Source organism: Corylus avellana, chromosome 1 (genome assembly GCF_965113065.1).
Source record: "Corylus avellana chromosome 1, dhCorAvel1.hap1.2, whole genome shotgun sequence".
In the NCBI taxonomy this organism is placed as follows: Eukaryota; Viridiplantae; Streptophyta; class Magnoliopsida; order Fagales; family Betulaceae; genus Corylus; species Corylus avellana.
This window is the reverse complement of record NC_142490.1, coordinates 46,818,148-46,836,848: the sequence shown is the minus strand read 5'-3', so window position 1 is coordinate 46,836,848 and position 18,701 is coordinate 46,818,148. Positions and strand designations below refer to the sequence as shown.

The 18,701-nt window shown below is 36.1% G+C and overlaps 5 protein-coding genes across 5 annotated transcripts; 2 read left to right on the top strand and 3 right to left on the bottom strand.

Annotated features, from left to right (window-relative positions):
- Positions 1-707: 707 nt before the first annotated feature.
- Positions 708-1,750, bottom strand: LOC148589960 (uncharacterized). Its single transcript, XM_088515911.1, has 3 exons — positions 1,660-1,750; positions 1,195-1,536; positions 708-722 (listed from the first exon to the last, which is right to left on the bottom strand). The coding sequence occupies exons 1-3, from the start codon at positions 1,690-1,692 to the stop codon at positions 708-710; spliced, it is 390 nt and encodes a 129-aa protein (XP_088372037.1). The 5' UTR covers positions 1,693-1,750.
- Positions 1,751-2,133: 383 nt separating this feature from the next.
- LOC132171521 (uncharacterized) lies at positions 2,134-5,649 on the top strand. The gene is made up of 4 exons (XM_059582855.2): positions 2,134-2,757; positions 2,849-2,998; positions 4,107-4,720; positions 4,814-5,649. Exons 1-4 carry the CDS (start codon positions 2,220-2,222, stop codon positions 5,555-5,557), a joined length of 2,046 nt encoding a protein of 681 aa, XP_059438838.2. The 5' UTR covers positions 2,134-2,219; the 3' UTR covers positions 5,558-5,649.
- A 788-nt stretch (positions 5,650-6,437) lies between these two features.
- On the bottom strand, positions 6,438-8,276 carry LOC148589959 (uncharacterized). The gene is made up of 2 exons (XM_088515908.1): positions 7,734-8,276; positions 6,438-7,112 (listed from the first exon to the last, which is right to left on the bottom strand). The coding sequence occupies exons 1-2, from the start codon at positions 8,274-8,276 to the stop codon at positions 6,477-6,479; spliced, it is 1,179 nt and encodes a 392-aa protein (XP_088372034.1). The 3' UTR covers positions 6,438-6,476.
- A 1,426-nt stretch (positions 8,277-9,702) lies between these two features.
- On the bottom strand, positions 9,703-10,851 carry LOC132171523 (uncharacterized). Its single transcript, XM_088515906.1, has 3 exons — positions 10,395-10,851; positions 10,147-10,296; positions 9,703-9,827 (listed from the first exon to the last, which is right to left on the bottom strand). Exons 1-3 carry the CDS (start codon positions 10,843-10,845, stop codon positions 9,703-9,705), a joined length of 726 nt encoding a protein of 241 aa, XP_088372032.1. The 5' UTR covers positions 10,846-10,851.
- Positions 10,852-13,806: 2,955 nt separating this feature from the next.
- LOC132170157 (uncharacterized) lies at positions 13,807-18,701 on the top strand. The gene is made up of 5 exons (XM_088515903.1): positions 13,807-14,323; positions 14,462-14,611; positions 15,712-15,858; positions 16,612-17,246; positions 18,006-18,701. The coding sequence occupies exons 1-5, from the start codon at positions 13,807-13,809 to the stop codon at positions 18,699-18,701; spliced, it is 2,145 nt and encodes a 714-aa protein (XP_088372029.1).

Here is an 18,701-nt window from a genome sequence, read left to right as displayed (position 1 = left end):
ATATAATAAAAATAAAAATAAAAAAATAAAAAAAAGGTATTCCAGTTCAGAAGAATATTCGCATAACAAATGGCCAATAGGCCCAATATTTTGCTTTAAGACAGGAAAGCATTGGACACAACAATCTCTACAAGTCATACGAAACGCCAAAATGTCATTTATCTGCATCGCCAAGTTACAATTATTTTGCAGACAACCTTATTGATTTGGTTTAATCTGTCTAAAAAGCCAGCTTAATGATTGGTACGTAGTCTATCTCTTAGCATGTTTCATGTTTATACTTTTGAATTAAGCACTTTGGGCAATCAACAATACTCTCACATGTCTTTATTTTATTTTATTATTTTTTTTATGAAGTTTTATTGATTTGGTTTAATCTGTCTAAAAAGCCAGCTTAATGATTGGTACATAGTCTCTTAGCATGTTTCACGTTTATACTTTTGAATTAAGCACTTTGGGCAATCAACAATACTCTCACATGTCTTTCTTTTATTTTATTATTTTTTTTATGAAGTTAATCCGACAACTTTATTGATTTGGTTTAATCTGTCTAAAAAGCCAGCTCAATGATTGGTACGTAGTCGATCTCTTAGCATATATGTTTCACGTTTATACTTTTGAAGCACTTTGGGCGCGCAATCAACAATACTCCCATGTCTTTATTTTATTTTATTATTTTTTTTATGAAGTTAATCCCACGGCTAATTTTAACCTACAAATGCCTGCATCAAAGGAATTAAGGAAAGTAAGGTCGAAGGCTTTCCCCGTGGAAATACCTCCAACACTCAAGTTAGTGAATATATATTTTTCTCAAGAAGAGTTCTAGCTGAGAGAGCATGAACATGAAAGAGCAGTATATATGTAGGGTACCAAAATGCGTGAACATGGAGTGGCCTTCTCTTTCTTACTTGGAATGCTTTCTTCTTCCAGACGACTTTGACCGGGTGTCATTTGCCCGTTAGGTGTCATTTGCCCGTTAGGTGTCACTTGTTAATTAAAGATAAAAATTTACTTTTTTAAATTTGGAAAGCCATTTTTAATTGGGTCGTGATACACACTTAACCAGCCTGTTAAGCACACTAGGCAAATTTTATTCTTTTTAATATTTTAATTAAAAAAAAAAATTTGCCAAAACGTGCTTAGCAAGTCAACGTTCTCTTTTACTTCACTCATTTTAATTAAAGGCAAGCTGACGTGGCCACGTTGGTTTTTTTTTTTTTTTTTATTCGTTCTTTTCTCATTCTTTTGTTTTCTTATTTTTTTGTTTTCTTCTTCCTTCTCGATCTTTCTCACAGGATCCTTAGACGGGAAATGCTTGCTTGCTTCGACAACCATCACCGGGTATCCATCCTTTGATAAACCCTGAAGATAAATCTTTCTGGGTTCCAGTTCATCTGGAATTTCGGATTCAGATATGAACCCATTGGGCACCATTGCAGCCCTCCACTTCAGCCACTGGACAAACATCTTTGCTGCTTTGTCTGGGTCCATCGACCTTGCAATCAAGAACCTCATGAGCGTCGGGTCGCCATGCCCCTGCAAAGACAAACCCATGAAACAAAAACTTAACCCAATCAAATACACTGGTGCATTGTTTGACAAAGGTACAGATCGGTTTGCCTCTGTGGAAGACCCGAGCTTCTCAACTGATATCCTCACCTGGGTCAGTGCGATTTCTTGGTTTTTCTCCATGTGAAGTTCTCAGAAGATAGTTAGGCTTGTTTTCAGATTAAAAAAAGATGGATTTGAACTGGGAATGAAAAGAAAAACAAAATAAGCTACTTTGACTCAATTTCAAAAGATTAATAGAAAGCTTTCTCAAAAAAAAAAAAAAAATAATAATAATAATCCAAAGCGAGAGGTGTTGATTTGAAGGGGGTGGAGCATATGGAAGAGACGTGAGAGTTCCGTTGACAGAACGCAACATTTGGTAAAAGAAGTGAACCCTCGAGTCTCTCTCTCATCGTCTCACACTCTCCTTCACTCTCTGCAAAGGCAAATGCGAGCAGGTGAAGGAAGTAAAAGAATGAGAAAAGAAAGAATAAAAAAAACAAACTAACGTGGCCACGTCAGCTTGTGCAATTCCATTTGTGAAAATGGTTGAAACTTTAGCATTTCTCTTTTTCTAAGCATAAATTCCCATCCGATTGGGATCCAATGTATCAATCTCTCTAGCTAGCGCACTTTCACTCTCTTACAGTACTACGCTTCCACTGATCATGGCTTCCACGGCGGCAGAGAAGGATGCCGCTAAAGATCATGAATTAAACGGAAAGCTGTACAAAGCTCTGCTGAAGGAAGAGGCGGATCAGGTGATACAACTCTGCGAAGGTATTGAGGACCATGCATTGCACAAACTGACCGTACACAACGACACAGTGCTCCACAAGGCCACTTACGCCAAACAAGGCAACTTGGTACTCAGACTTCTCGATGCCTTGCCTCACCACCATCTCTACAAAATGACCTGCAAAAACGACATCGGCAACACTATCCTTCACGAGGCGGCTACTCTCGACCAGGAAAACTCAGTCGAGGTTGCCACCAAGATGTTAGAGAAAGCCCCGGAGTTGTTGAGCGTGGCCAACAATATTGGAGAGACTGCACTCTTCCGGGCAGCCCGCTATGGCAAGACTGAGATCTTCGACTTTTTGGCAGAGAAAATCTCGGGAGATGAAGAAGCCAAACAGCAACCATTTATTCAGAGGACGGACAAGACCACTATTCTTCAAATCGCCATCCTTGCTCAGCACTTCGGTTAGTCCTCTTTCTATTTATGTGAATTTTCATTTGTTTGTTTTAATTTGCTTGGCCGTATGCTTTTTTCATACACAAAATGCATAAACAGGTTTAGCTCTGAAAATAGTTGAACTATTCGAACATATAATTGATGAAAGAGACGAAGATGGTATGACTGCTCTTCAGCTTCTGTCATGTAACCCTTCAGCTTTTCTAACTGTACGCAGACGGGGACTACTCAATAGAATTATTAACTCTGGTATGTAGGATCAAGTCTACCTATTTATTTATTTTATTCAAATTACTGCAAATCCAAATTCATCTTTGTCCTTCATAATTTTCTTATAAATAGAATTATTTATTACCACAAATAAATCAAGTAAATAAAATCGAAATGTAGCCAAAGACATTTCTTTGTAGTATATACACTGGCCTTTGAGAACCCTCCAAAAGTAAAAGTTCTTGTCCTTTTCTCTTTCTTGTCAGGTCATGTCTATGGACCACAGCAATAAATTTGATGTCCTTGCCACTTTCATGTGATGTTCCTTAATAATACTTTCGCCAATTAAAGTCTTAAATTCAAACGGAAACTCACTCAATACTCTTCAACTTTTATCTCTTTTAAAATATTTTTCATAAACTTCAAAATTTTTTAATTTAGTCTCTTAAATTTTTAATTGCTTTTAATTTAGATCTTTTTATCCATTTTAACAGTTAAAAATATATAAAAAAAAAATCAAAATATCCTTAATTTTTTTTTAAAAAAAAAATAAAAAAACGTTTTGCAAGTTAAAATTTTATACAAAAGTCATAGGTATAAATGTCTTGTAACGTTTAAAATCTGATAGAGGAGTCCAAATTGAGAGCAATTGAAAGTTTAAGAGACTAAATTAAAAGATTTTGAAGTTCAAAAAAATTTATCAAATCGGGTGGAAGTTCATCCTCAGTGAAGTTTCCCCTAAATTCAAATAAGACCTTTTGTGTAAATTAATGTCTTCCATGCATTTTGAGAAAGAAGAATCTTACATAGACTAAATTTGTTATTTGTTCTAAATTCCTTAATATGATTTGATATTTATTTATTTATTAGTTACCTATATTTTCAACAACTTACATTAATTAGCATGTGCCGTTTTATTTGAACATGCCATTTATCACAATCTTAGGGCCCCTAAAATGCTACTTATCAAAATTTTAAAATGACACTGTTTTATATTATATAAGAGTACTGCTTAGTGTACTCATAGTATTTAGGGCAAGTGTCATTTTATTTGAACCTACTCGATCATAGTATTCAAAATCTTGTCGCAATTTTGAACTATATTTGTGAAATGTATCAACAACTACTGACGTTTAGTCTTGAAAAGTCAAAGTGTGCTGTAGTTCGGCCAGGCGCAATGAATTTCGGATGGAAAAATCAAACAATGAATCAGCGTTGAAGCTTGCCAAGATCTTGGTAGCAAAAGATACCTCGTGGGAGTCAACTAGTTCTGCAGTTGACCAGAGTAAGACCAAGCCCCACAAATACGGCAGTAATACTTTTGATGTTGCATCTACTGAAAAAGGGGGTGGTGGAGATGAGACGGCAGGTGGTGTAGATGAAAAAGGAGGTGGTGGAGAAGGGTCACCTTCTTCTATTACTCTAAAACAGGTGGAAGCGGGAGGAATTACACCATTGTTTCTAGCAACTAAGTTAGGCTGCATAGAGATCGTCACAGAAATATTGGACAAATATCCGCAGGCAGTTGAGCACATTGATAACGAAGGGCGGACTATACTGCATGTAGCTATCAAGTACCGTCAGTTGGAGGTTTACGAAGTTGTGTTGAAAATGGAAGTAGCAATGAGATGGCTGATACGAAGGCTTGACAACAACGGGAACTCTATTCTGCATATGGTTGGAATAAAGAGAGAAGATTATGTACCTGAAAAACTGCGTGGCCCTGCATTTGAATTGCAAGAGGAGCTGCTTTGGTTTGAGGTAACTCCATTCTCATCTCATTTGCTTCTCAAACAATAAAATTTAGGACGCCTTTTCTAAAGCTTTTCACCTTTAATATGCTTTTGTGTGCAGCGCGTGAGGTCAGTCACAAAAGCCCATTTCATTGATCATCAGAACAACATGAACAAGACTGCTCAAGGCTTATTTGCAAGTACCTACAAAGATCTTCGAAATGAAGCGAGAGAATGGCTAAAGAAGACAGCAGAAGGATGCACCATCGTGGCAGTTCTCATTGCAACAGTTGCCTTTGCCGCAGCCTACACGATACCAGGAGGTCCAAATCAGAGCACCGGGGTCCCTGTCCTTCTCTATCAACCTTTCTTTGTGGTTTTCACTGCAGCTGATGTGCTCTCCCTTGCAAGCGCTTTGACGTCAGTAGTTATATTTCTTTCAATCCTCACAGCCCCATATCGTTTGGATGATTTTAGACATTCTCTTCCTAATAAGCTGATGCTTGGAGTCACATTTCTGTTTCTCTCTGTGTCGATGATGATGATAGCATTTGCAGCAACAATCTTTCTGATGATACGAGGTAAAGAAAGCTGGATAAAAATTGTGCTATATTCCCTTTCTTTCCTTCCGGTTGGTATCTTCGCACTGTCATATCTCCCCCTCTATGTCTCTCTGACAAGAACTTACAAGTACTTGCTCAAGAAGATAACGCAGGCTATTCGTTGGAGTAAATGGCTTCCAGGCGTGTCTCATTCCTCCAATCGTCCTCTACCTCAGTTAACCGATTCCACCAAGCACAAGTCGGAGAGAGAAGATTTTTATTCCTTGGCTGCACCACACCGTACCTCACATTTATCCGTTTGAACTGTTTGTGCTGTACGTATAATCTAGCATGTCAAAAGGGTGCGATATATATGTTAATAATGAGTTCTACCATGTATTGGTTTAAAATTATAAATGGGTTTCTAAAAAACCAAAAAAAGAAAAGAAAAAGTTCCTCTTATTTCTCTAACTTGCTTTTTAACTTTGTTTTAAAGAATAATATCCGCCTATCTTGAAGTGTATTTGAAAGCATTATGTATTACCAATAAAAATCCTCAGCTAAATCACATTAATAGATGTGTTAGGTAAGTAGTGTGTTAGTGTTCCTATTTAATATTGTTATTTGATTCCATATATTGAGCATTATCGGTTTGTTATTTTATTCTACGCAGGTTAAGTCCTTTAGTTTAGTAGTACTTTTAGTTACTTAATGTTCCATGTTATTCTAGTAGTAGTTAAGTGGTCCTTATTTTTAGGAGCAAGTGTTTAAGTTGTAATCTATTTAAATGTTTTACTCAATGAATTATTTAGATCAGTTTTATATATTCAATTTGTTTTACCTCTCAACCTAACAATTGTAGAGAGAAGACGGTCACTTGTGCATTTATCATTTTTCATTTCTAACAAGATGACCCTTGAAATAATACTGAGTACACTAAAAAAATATATTATATCATCACTTATTCTAAAATTTTAAGTCGATAGGAAATGAATCAATAAAATTCTCAGCCAAATCACTTTAATTAATGATCCTTAAAATAATCCATCAGCTTTGTTTGTGTAAGTGGTCGTAATTGTAGCATTTCTCATTGTAATACATAAACATTTTCCTAAAAGTATTAGGAACAAACACTTCGGACATAGTTAGAACAACAAAAGGAATTAAAATGCACACTGGCAAACAAAAAAGGGGGGGAAAAATTAAATACATTGTAGGCATAACTAAACAACCACTTAAGTGCTAATTTTTATCCTCCTTATGTTGCCCAAAAGGAAGAGAGTCGATGAAACTCTCCCGCATATCCCTCACCGTATACCAAGCAATATTGAGATAGAGAGGGAATTCAAGCACAAGAAAGAGAGCGACTGGACAACAAGCGACTGTGTAAACTGGAGTGGCAGCCGAATGTAGCCTCTTCCCAACAATAAGCACAAGCGTAGCAGCAAAAGCAACCATCATAGACGCCACGGCAAGGAACAATGTAGTTAGTCCCAACACTAGCCTCAACGGAAGAGATCTCCTGAAATCCTCTTGGTCCATTTTTGATGTCATGATGGAGAGGAACAAGACCACAGATGTCAGGGAGAAGCAGAGCGATAACGTGTCCGAGGTTGTGAAAGTGCGAAATGGAGTTTCCTTGAGGAGCAATGGATGGCCTGTTTTTGAGTTGGAACCGCCCGGGGTGGTGTAGGCACAGGTATAAGCGACGGTGGCTATTAGGACAGCAACTATAGTGCATGCCTTTGTTGTTTGATCTATCCATTTTTGGCCTTCCTTCATCAGTTTCTTATGTTGGCTGGTGAACAATTCGTCAGCAGTTTGTTGTTTCTTATTTCGGTGGTTGATGAAATGTGGAGGAACAATTTTCCGAACTCGCTGCATTTTCATAGAAATTAACTATTTAGATTCTTATTCAAAAGGCCATGCTGTCAAAAACTTCGCCCTACATTTTTCAACTTATGCCCCCTGAAGAAATTATGAGCAATTAAGGAGACTTGTTAGATCAAATACGTACAGTACTAGAAATAATGAATAAATTTCACTTTCTTTTCAGCTTCAGCATTTACCATCAAGACTTTCTGATCGATACATTAATAGTTTTAATAATTAGTTTCTTAGTATTGAACCTTATTATTTTGTAATTAAATAATGTGCTTGTGCCAAATTCAGACAAAATAGGGTTAATTAGGGTTATTTTTAAGAGTTGTATTATTTTATAATTCAATAATAGGCCCGAAAGCCGATCAATTTATGGTCAGGATTTGTGTCAAGTCTATTTAAATGTTTTTTTTTGTACTCATGTGATGACAAATTATGATTAATTAATAAAAAAAAAAAAAAAATGTACGCTTTCTTTAACGTGCGAGTACTCCTATTCTTTGAGATTTTGGTCCAACTCCCTTTTCTTTCCCAGGTTTCCAAATCAAATAGTTGATGATTGATGGAAGGAAAATAAATAAAAATTGTAAAAAGGAGTAGTGAAAGCAAAATAAGGACCTCAAACCATTGCATCTCTGACTGCATGCGAAGGGCTTCCCCAGGCCTGTCCTTCAGCTGACGCACTCTCAAGTAAGCAGCTTGATGCAAAATGCTGTCACCATCGCAGTTGAACATCCTCCTAAGCCTTGATGTCGTCGGATTGGGCCAAGTTTGGAGAAGATCAAAGATTTTTTTCCTTCGATATCTGACAACAAGATGAAATATGTTCTCATCTTTCCCATTTATGACCTCAATTGACTCAGGATAGAGTCTCAGAATGACATCTACAATCTCTATGATCCCATTTCTTGCAGCTGAAAGTAGTGGAGACTCAGAACTTGAGGTAGTGAGTGGAAGCACGTCCTCCGGTTTTTCTGTTCTTTCGTCTTTATCATCCGTGTCCTTACGAATCGAAGAGATATCTGGAGGTCTCTCCCCAGGGTCTGTACCCGTGCATGTCTTGTACTCATTTGGCGCTAGATGTTCAGCAAGCTTTACAGCTTTCCTGTGCTGCTTTTTTATGTTCCACAGTTTCTTAATGGACGGGAATCCTTTTGACATCCCATGACCGACAGCAACATAAGATTTTTCATTAGCTTTCCGCAAGAATCAAATGTCCCATTCTGATACTGTTTAAGAGCACTAGCTAGAACCAGATCTCTTTTTTTCCTTAGGAAAACTCTTAAAAAACCTTTAGACAGACTCTTTTGGTGTTCCCTTAACATTATTATAATATAAAAAATGCTTTATCTCTTCTCCCTTTTTTTCTCTTTTTCCTTTAGCATTTATTTGAAAGAATATTTCAAAAATATTTAAATATTTTAAGGAAACAATGAGGAAAGTTATTGCAGAGTTTATTTGAATAGAAAAACAAAAAATAGTTGGAATTTTTTTTTTTTTTTTTTAATAAAAATAAGAGAAGCGGTTGTTAGTGATGTAATGGTGTGAGAGGACACTCAAACCCTACCTGTTAAGATAGATACTTGGGCAGACCAAGCAAGTGAAATTCAGATTACCTAACACCTATCTGGGCACCCCCTTACATGAGGCTCATTACATGCATGTCCCGATCCCTATCTAATCATCAATACTTGCAAACCACTTTGGCAAAAGCAAATATAGATTTAATATTGACTTATCGTCATCACATTGCCACCAAATTATTATATGTTGATTGACAATTAATGGTGGTTAGCATTTTAATTTTTTCATTTATGCTGGGGTGGAAGTTTTGATGTCCACTACTGTGAGTGGCAATATTAGAGAATGTACCTTTAGCTATGCACCTCCAAAGAGCAGAATATATACTTGAAATGGCTGCAAATACTGTAACTTACATGATTAGAGAAATTTAAAAATATTATCTAGAAGAGGAGCAGAATTAGTTTAATGTAGTGCTCTAATTGAAATAAATGAAAATCAATTCAGAACGGTATTGCTGTGTCAGATAGTCTGTGTTTCATTGAAGATAAACTATCTAGTATAGTGAGGAAAAATATTAAACATAATTTTTCCTTTTTTTTTTTTTTTACACTAATTAAACATAATTTTGATTTGAAAATCTTCTTTTTACAACAATCATGATAGTCCAAGTATATTGTCATGGAGATGTATTAAATCCGATATTTGATGAGCAGATTGTGAAGGCATTGCATGAGTGCTAAATCTCACTTAATTGTGTATTAGGTAGAATTAGTTTTTATAAGTCATTTAATTTGAAGAAACTCTAATGATAACTAGTTTCTTTTGGGGAATATAGTGTAGGTGTAGGTAGTGTTTTCTTAGGTCGTGAAAAAATCGTATCAAAACCAATCTAATAATGCCATGTGACGTTGAAGCACTAAAGTGTGACGTAATTCCTAACAAAGTTTCGACTAATTCTTTTGACTATAGAGTAGATGTGACTAGCAATTTCCTAACTCTTTTATAAGGTCAAAAAGAGTTGGAAGATATTTATGACTGAAAGCATACTAGGAGCAAAGTTTCCCTAGTATCCAACATTACCTCTAGTACTGCCATTCCAGTAGTTGAGTTGGCGGGTGCTCCTGCCACAGCCAACCTCCAGATCTTCTCTTTGAGTTGAACTAATCAGAGTTTCATCATTTGGAAGGCCTGCTTTGAAAATACAAGTTCAGTTAATCCTACGTTATGGGGTCTATGTCAAAAGAATGTATTAAAGACAGGTCCTAATTCGAACATGACTATCAATTTATTTTCAATTTAAATTAAATATTTCAAGTGCTATGTCTCACATATTTAAATGGAGTTTGAGCTTATATATTAAAAAAGTGTTAAAATATTAATTAAATTATTAAATTTATATACTCTTATTACCTTAAGTTTTTGAGATAAGTAGCCGGAGTTAACGGTAACATGATATGCAAATTAATTGTTGAGTCTAGTAACATATATATGTTGTCAGATAACATACAATGATAGATAAGCCACTCCGTTTTGTTCATAGGGAATCCACTCTTGAAAGCAGATGGCATGTTAGCTAGCAGCTGAAGACATGTCATGCCACTTTGATCCCTCAGAGATTGAAGCGAATCATCGATTTTCAGTAACTTCCAAGCTGTATCTGTAATGGAGAGAGAGAGAGAGATAAGAGAGAATTTTGAGATTAAGAAACTTGATTCTATTGTTGGACTTTAAATGAAAGAGAGACAGAGAGTCTACCAAAGTATCTGCTGAGGACAGCTATATGAAGAATGGAGCTCCCGCCTCTCCTGATGTGATTCTTCATGGTGCCACGTTCCATAGCTTTCTGAGCTAAAAAATGGACCATTTCTGTCTTACCAAATGCAGCGGCCCTAAACAAAGGAGTTTCACCGCTCTTATTTTTAACATCAATTAGCTCTTTGTCTTTTTCCAATAAGAGTTTTGCTATGCAGATGCTTCCAATTCCAGCCGCCTCATGGAGTACTGTATCTCCACGATTATTTGTCACCCGAAACGTTGTAATTTCTAGCAACTTACCGACCAATTCCACGCTTCCACTGTGCACTGCGATATGCAGTGCAGTGTCCCCGGCGATTGTAATAGGAAAACCCGCGGTTCCAGTTTCTGCGCAGAAATCCTCCAACTTTTCCCATTTTTTCTCATTGGCTGCTTGATACTGCTCCGACATTCTTGCAAGACCCTTCTGCGACATTCTTGCAAGACCCTTCTGCGACATTCTCTCAACCTTCATCTCCCTCTCTCTCACTCTCTCAAGCTATGAGAGCAATCATGCATGCTTTGTTCCATAGAATTCTCAAGATTTGAAGAAAGTTAATGGTATCTACTTTGCTTACTTGAGTAGCAAAGGTAAGCATTACAACCATAAAGAAAAAGTTTTATGCTCCATTTTTTTCTTGGGAAACGCTAGAGGTACAAAGAGATGCTTGCACACTAATGTAGCACTGCCACGTCAGTTAAATAATAATAATAATAATAAATAAAAAAAAAAGCCACGCTGATGTCTTACAGAGAAAGAAAAGCCTACGTTGCGTGTAGGAATGTTGCCGAAGCTGTGAAGGGATTGACCCAAATAATATTGCTTTTGGCTGAGGACCTTGAGAGAGAGATTAAATCTTCGGTGTGGTCGGAGGCCATTAAGTCACGCTGCATTAAGAATTGTGACTGGTTTAATTAAATAGGCCGTATCTTATACTCATGCTTTGATACAACCTGCACCCGACATGTGAATACAAATTTTCACTTCTAAGTAAGCTGCTATTTTAATGTGTTAACGGATTTCGATCGGCCCAGGCTCACACTCTACCCTAATGAATTACTAAAATGTTTCTGAAATGAAAACGGGAAAGAAGAATTAGAGACATTCAAGTCTTTTTTAGGTGGGGATTGTAATTAGCGAGTGAGCTGGCTGGTTTACCCTTTAGTTAAGCTGGTAAGTGGTAATTAAGTTCGATAGTTAAGTAGTTAGTTTACATTTATAGTTACATTCTATTTGACAGTTGTATTCGTGTAAATGATTGCATTTATCAGTTTCTACACATATCAAATCTTGTCTCTCATTTCATCTCTCTCCATACACTTCTTCCTTCTCCAATCTTGTTTTCTCTGTTATTATATAATTATTGTTGATAATGGCTCAAATTGTCAACAAGTGTGAAGATAATTGCTGAAAAATATCAATATTTAAGTTGGTGGGCTCAAATCCTATTTATCTATAAGAGGATAAGGTTAGTTTTAAAAGGAGTTCAAGAACAACTTGGAATTAGATTTTTGGAGAAAACCTGTGTGGGTAAATATGTGGGCCGCAATGTTTATCTTCATCATGGAAAAGATTTTGTATTCATGATGGTTTCGTTTTTCTAGTAGCAATTGAATTAAAATTGTTCTCATATTTTTCATGATTAAGCCTCTATAAAAGGAGATGTAGTCCTTGGTTGAGATCATCCGGAAAATCTAAATTGGTGAGAGCACTTTGTGGCATTTACAAAGTGGTGAGAGTTTTTCTTTACGGGGTATTTGCGAGGGACAGTTGAGTGGGGGTGTATAAGGGATTAAGGGCTTAGGTTTGGGATATTAAACTTGAGCTGTTCAGACTTGTACCATTGTACTCAATATTTCTCAATAGTAAAGAAAGAGACTGGATCACGCCACGTGGACGTAGGCATATTGCCAAACCACGTAAACTCTTTGTGTAAGTGTGTGATTGGTGTGTTCTCATGTGTTTTCTTTCCAAACTTGTCTTTTGCATAAATGTCTAGTAGGAAATTGATTGCCAATTAATTATCAATTTTCCCAACAATTATACCTGCAACCATATATTTGTGAGAGATTCCCACTGTTTGAGTCCTACAAGGAGTGCAAAGTAGTGGCTCGCAAAATCATAAAATATTTTCTGCAAAAATCTAGTTGAATCCCAAAGTTTTGAATTTTTCTGCAAAAATTTAATTAGTTTATAGTTTTTGAATTTATAGATGTATTTTTGTCATATTAAAAATTTTTAGGATCATTTTTTTGTCTTTTTGCATGATAAAAGGGGTACATTGAAATTTTTTAATAGTTTAGAAGAAGAACATTGCAAATTGAATGTTAGTTCAAGTGGAGTATGTGTATTTTTCTAAAAAAAAAAATTAGGGGAAACTTCACTAAGGCCCTCTGAACTTCCAGCCGATTTTGCAGACTCCCCCTGAACTTCAAAAACTCTCATTTTGGACCCTTAAACTTAACTTCCATTTTCTCTTACTTTAGATCCATCTGTTAGTTTTCAATGTTAAATGCCCATTACACCCCTACCCAGCCCACTTGAAATTTCGAAAATGCCCAAAACTACAGCACCCCACCCCAGCCCAAAACGGTGTCGTTTTGGGCATTAAATTTTTTTTTTTTTTTTTTTTTTTAAAAAAAAGTAAAGATAAAAAAAAAAAAAAAAATGGGGGAGAAGGATCGGGCTTGGCCAAAATGGGGTGGCCGGACCACCCCATTTTGGCCAAGGGGTGGCTAGAGCCACCCCGATATTACTCATTTTTTCTTTTCTTTTTTTTAAAAAAAAAATATTTTGCTTTTTTTTTAAAAAAAAAAAAAAAAAAATTAATGCCCAAAACGACGTCGTTTTGGACTGAGTGAGTTGTAATTTTTAGGGATCCAAAACGGTGTAGTTTTAACGAGGGGTATAATGGGTATAAAAAAGTCAACCGTTAAATCTAACGTTGAAAACTGACGGAGGGGTCCAAAGTGAGAGAAAATGGAAGTTTAATAGTCCAAAATGAAAGTTTTTTAAGTTCAGGGGGGTCTGCAAAATCGGCCGAAAGTTCAGGGGGCCTTAGTGAAGTTTTCCAAAAAAATTATAAAGCACAAAGCAAAAGATGATTGTATGTACTAGACAGAAATTAAAGATGAAGAAATTGTCCGAGTATGTGTATTTTAGTCCGATGCCCTAAAATGAATCAAAATTGAGATTCTGAAAAAGAAAAAGAAAAAGAAAATTCTTTGCTTGATGCTTTCAAAAGGAAAAGTAACACCTAGATTAATAATGCTGTCCCAGCTATCCAGCAGGCGGTGGATCGAACTATATATTCCTTGCATGCGGCCAAACTCAGGAATTCTCTGTGTTTATCTCTCTCTCTCTCACTCTCTCATGGCGCAAGAGCAAAAAACTCCCGAGTTGATCAAGGAGCTTTATAAAAGCATTTTGGCGAAGGAGATGGCGAAAGCAACAGCTCTATGTTCAAGAATAACAGATCTTTCTGGGACCGTAACACCACGCGGCGATAACATCCTCCACACGGCAATCTGCATGAAAAACGAGAGCATCGCGAGAGAAATCCTGAAGAAATATTGTAAAGAACCAGAACGGCTCGTACTGAGAAAGCAAAATGCGCTGGGGGACAACGTCCTCCATGAGGCTGCGGCGACCAACATGAAGCGCATTGCGATGGAATTGTACGAATCAGCTCCAGAATTGCTGGTTATGCCTAACAACCGTGGGGAAACACCTCTTTTCAGAGCAGCCCATTATGGCCAGGCTGACACGTTCTGGGCTCTAGCAGAAAAACTGGACCACGGAAAAGAACCCAGGGAGAACATGTTTCAGTATTTTAAAAGGACAGATGGAACAACCATACTTCACATGACAATTCTTGCTGAGTTCTTTGGTAAGCATCCGTTTAATCAATTCTATTTAAACAAAATGCTTGATATCTTCCTGCAATTAACATAATCTTATCCATGGTCTTTTCCTATGCTTAATTAACATATATACTACTTCTTTCCTGTTTCAACTTCAAAAACAGATCTTGCACTGAAAATAGCTAAAAGGTATCCAGATCTAATTGATGCGCAAGATCAAGATGGGATGATAGGACTTCAGCTCATCTCAAGCAATCCATCAGCATTCAAGAGTGGCTGGAAATGTGGACTTTTCAAGAAATTCATTTATTATTGTATGATCCTTCCTTCAACTCTAGTACACTTGTTTTTGTAGGTAAAAAAAAGTTTTTTTGTAGGTGGAAATGTGAGTTTTGGTTCTCTCATGATAAATAGTAGAAAGAGTGAGAGATTGATATACATAATAAATATAATTGGTTTAAAACTGTTGTAGCCTGGTTTTGTTTTGGCTGTCCATGCAGCTACTTGCTGGTGTACATGTAATGGGTTCTTAGTGGTTACAAATTTTTTCATTCATGCCAAAAAATAATAATAATAATAAAATTAAAAATCAATTTATTGGTTTAAGCTTCTAGGTTAAGATGGTGCATAAGTATGTATATCAAAAGCCTCACCCAAAGCATCTAAAATGATCAAATCTACAAATTTTGCAATTGCCCATATCTTAATATTATAAAAAGTTTAAAGTGAATTTCAAGAGTGCAATGGAGAGGATCCATTTCATAGTTTAGATTAAATTTTTACAAATTTAATTAATGGTATATATATATTTTGTCCCGTCATTTAAATGATGTGATTCCATATTTAAATGACATGTCACCTAAAATTTGAGCCATAAATTGGATGATCCTTCATTTCACCCATGCCATAGTTTTTGTTTGGTCCAGAAACAAATTTATTTAGTATCCTATAATTTTAAGTACTGTTTTTGCAATGGTCAACGATTGTCCTCTTGTTTATAATTATATTTGGAGTAATGTTATATACAACGTACAAACATCTCACAAAATTGACGTGGCAAGGTCTAGTATTAGCTAGAGTATGCCACATAAGCAAGCTTTGTATGATATTTGTGAAATGTTTGTGTAGTATCCAGCGTTGCTCGTAATTATATGTGAGTAATGCTATTTAGTAGACTGATCATACTGCCATATAACTTGACGATGCGACAGTGAAAATCAGTTATTAGATCAATATAAAAAATAATAATAATTAAAGATTAATTTTTACTATTATATTATTTCAGTTGTATGACAATATTACTATATTATTTTAATCATTTGGTGAGGCAATCGAATATGTTCACCCATCATATCTAAGTAGTCTTCGTTGCACCTTTAAGATGCATTATATAATTTCATTTGCTGTTATCCAGGCGTTCCTAGTCATGAGGACACTAAGAAGGAAGAAGAGAGCAACCGAAGAGACAGTACTCATGAATCTGATCAAGGCCTCAAGCAGCCTCCAAACTACAACGTTTGTGTGCAGTGCTTCTACTACGTAGGACGTAAACTTATTTCGGGTACACAAATTAAGCACTCAGTTACATTCCGTTTGTCCTCACAAAATATGATCTTCCGTTTCTCTAAAATAGAGATGAGTAATTTTAAGGTCAATATTTTATTTTCTTACATTTAATAATGTATATGATGTCACGTCATTTAAAATAAAACTAAAATTTTATTTTGTTACATCTAACAATATGCATAAATGAAGCGACATTATAGTCATCCTATGACAATATATATACCATTAAGTAATGTTACATGTGGCACAAACATCCTACAATATTTTTCACAAAATTGATGTAACAAGGTTTAGTAGCCATTATTTTTTATTTATTAGTCTGATATTTTGTGACGAGGTCTAGTCCTTGCTACGTACATTAGCTTTTTGAAATTTTTTGTAATAAGTGCTAATTCAATTCAATGACTACTAAATCTTGTCACATTAGCTTTGTGAAATATATATATATATATATATATATATATATTAGATCTGTAAAATTTAACACTGATTATAAAATAACTCATTTCTATTTTTCTGGCACAAACTCGTGTGTACTTTTCACTTCCTAGTATATTAATTTTTTTTTTTTTTAATCTAAGTTTAGTAAGAGATGGACTAGAAAAAAAGTTTGATAAGAGATATATTTGGCAGTGCTAAGAAAGATTAACACATCAATTTGGGAGTCAACTTGTTGTCAAGGTACGATCTCTCTCTCTCTCTCTCTCTCTCTCTCTCTCTCTCTCTCTCTGACCTCGAACTTAAACAGGATGGCCGGTGATGAAGAATATACATAAAGAAAAGAGAAAACACGAATCAGCTCTCAAACTGGCAAAGTTTCTAATAGTAAAAGATTTATCGTGGGAGCTGGAAAATAATTCCATAGAAGTCGAGGATAGGATCTCAATAGGGAAGCTGGCCGCATCTCGCACTGATGAAGAAGAAGGGAAGGACAAAAAAGAGAAGAATAAAGAAAGTCTCGATCTAAAAGCTGGTACTGGTGGGCAACCATATTGGCCATGGCCAGAAGAGTTGCCTACAACAGCTCCGATCGGATCAGAGGGAACAAGCATTAATCCAACACCACCAGCTCCCATTTCGTTGCTTCTGGCAACGAGCAAAGGAATAGTAGAGATTGTGAAGGAGATACTTCAAGTGTATCCCCAGGCGGTGGAGCACGTAAGTGATATGGGGCAGAACATATTGCATGTGGCCATTCAGTACCGTCAATTGGAAATCTTTCGCATTGTAAAGAGGATGGAAATACCAAGCTTCAGATTGGCCCGACAATTTGATCACAGAGGGTACACCATTCTGCACCATGTTGGAATCACCAAGTACTGCACTAGAAGTAGCAACTCTGGTCCTGCTTTCCAATTGCAAGAGGAGTTGCGTTGGTTTAAGGTAAGCACCTAAGAATTCTAGACCTCTTATAAACAATTAGAGGTAGGTGCACTCAACTCTTGCAAAATATAACCTGTGACAATTTTGTTGATTGATTTCTTTTATTAATCCATAGTACGTAATGCAGTATTTAAAGAACAAACTTCAAGGTGGACTACAACTCAACTACCAACATAAAGAAAACTATTTATACCTGATCAAATCAAAATTCAATAATGATCAATTAAAAATTTAATGGTGATTTTAAAAGTTACATCATTTTTTAAAGAATACAAAAACCAAAAAAAAAAAACTTCTAGCATTAGTCTAATAATAGTAATGAAATAACAATTACTAACAAATGACAACTATGTACTAACGGATATGAAGGAAATAACAAACGCTGAAGTTTATATAAAATGTGACCAAAAAAAATGTCCATATATTCTGCTAGCATTAATATGAGTAATGCTACAAGTCCCTCTTGTATCATTCCAAGTATGATGTGGCTCTTAAAATTACTATTGTATTTATGATTGATCATTATTAAATTTTGATAAAATGAAAATTTTAAAAGTCATCTCATTTTTAAAGTAATTAACACAACAAAATTGAACTTTTAGAATTACTCAAATATTCGCAACTTAATTTTTTTTATGATCAACACAATACGTTATAATTAACAATGTACATTAAAATATTTATTTCCCCAAAAAAAAAAAACTACTATTCAAAACACGTTAATACCATGAATGTAACCTTCTACTTAATTTTATGCAGCGTGTGGAGAAGATGATACCCCCCCATTATGCAATGCACTGCAGCAAGGAAAAGGAGGAGACCGCCCAAGAGTTCTTCGAAAGAACCCATAAAAAACATCTCAAGGAGGCAAAAGAATGGCTGAAGCGGACCTCCGAGTCTTGCTCTACTGTTGCGGTCCTTATCGCCACCGTCGCCTTTGCTGCCGCCTACACCGTGCCAGGAGGTTCCGATCAGGAAACTGGAACTCCCATCCTCCTTTGCGACACTTTCTTCCTGATTTTCACTTGCATGGACGTTCTCTCCCTTGCAAGCTCATTGACTTCCGTAGTCATGTTCCTTTCTATCCTCACCTCACCCTTTGACCTCCAAGATTTCCGCCACTCACTTCCTCGGAAACTCATAATCGGCTTCACCTTCCTCTTCTTCTCAGTGGCGGTGACCATGCTTGCTTTTGCTGCAACAATCGTGCTCATCATTCATTTGAGGAAGCGGTTGACTAGAACGCTCATATACACTGCTGCATTCCTTCCTGTCTCCTTCTTCGCACTCTTACAGTTTCCTTTGTATGTCGCGTTATCGAGTACTTTGAAGTTCACTCTCAAATTGATTAGGAAGGTTCTTCCCAGCCATTTACTCCCTTGTTGTTTACAAAAGACCACTACGCCCTCCACTAATTACAAGACTCAACGATGCAGAACGGAGAAAGAATGTTAA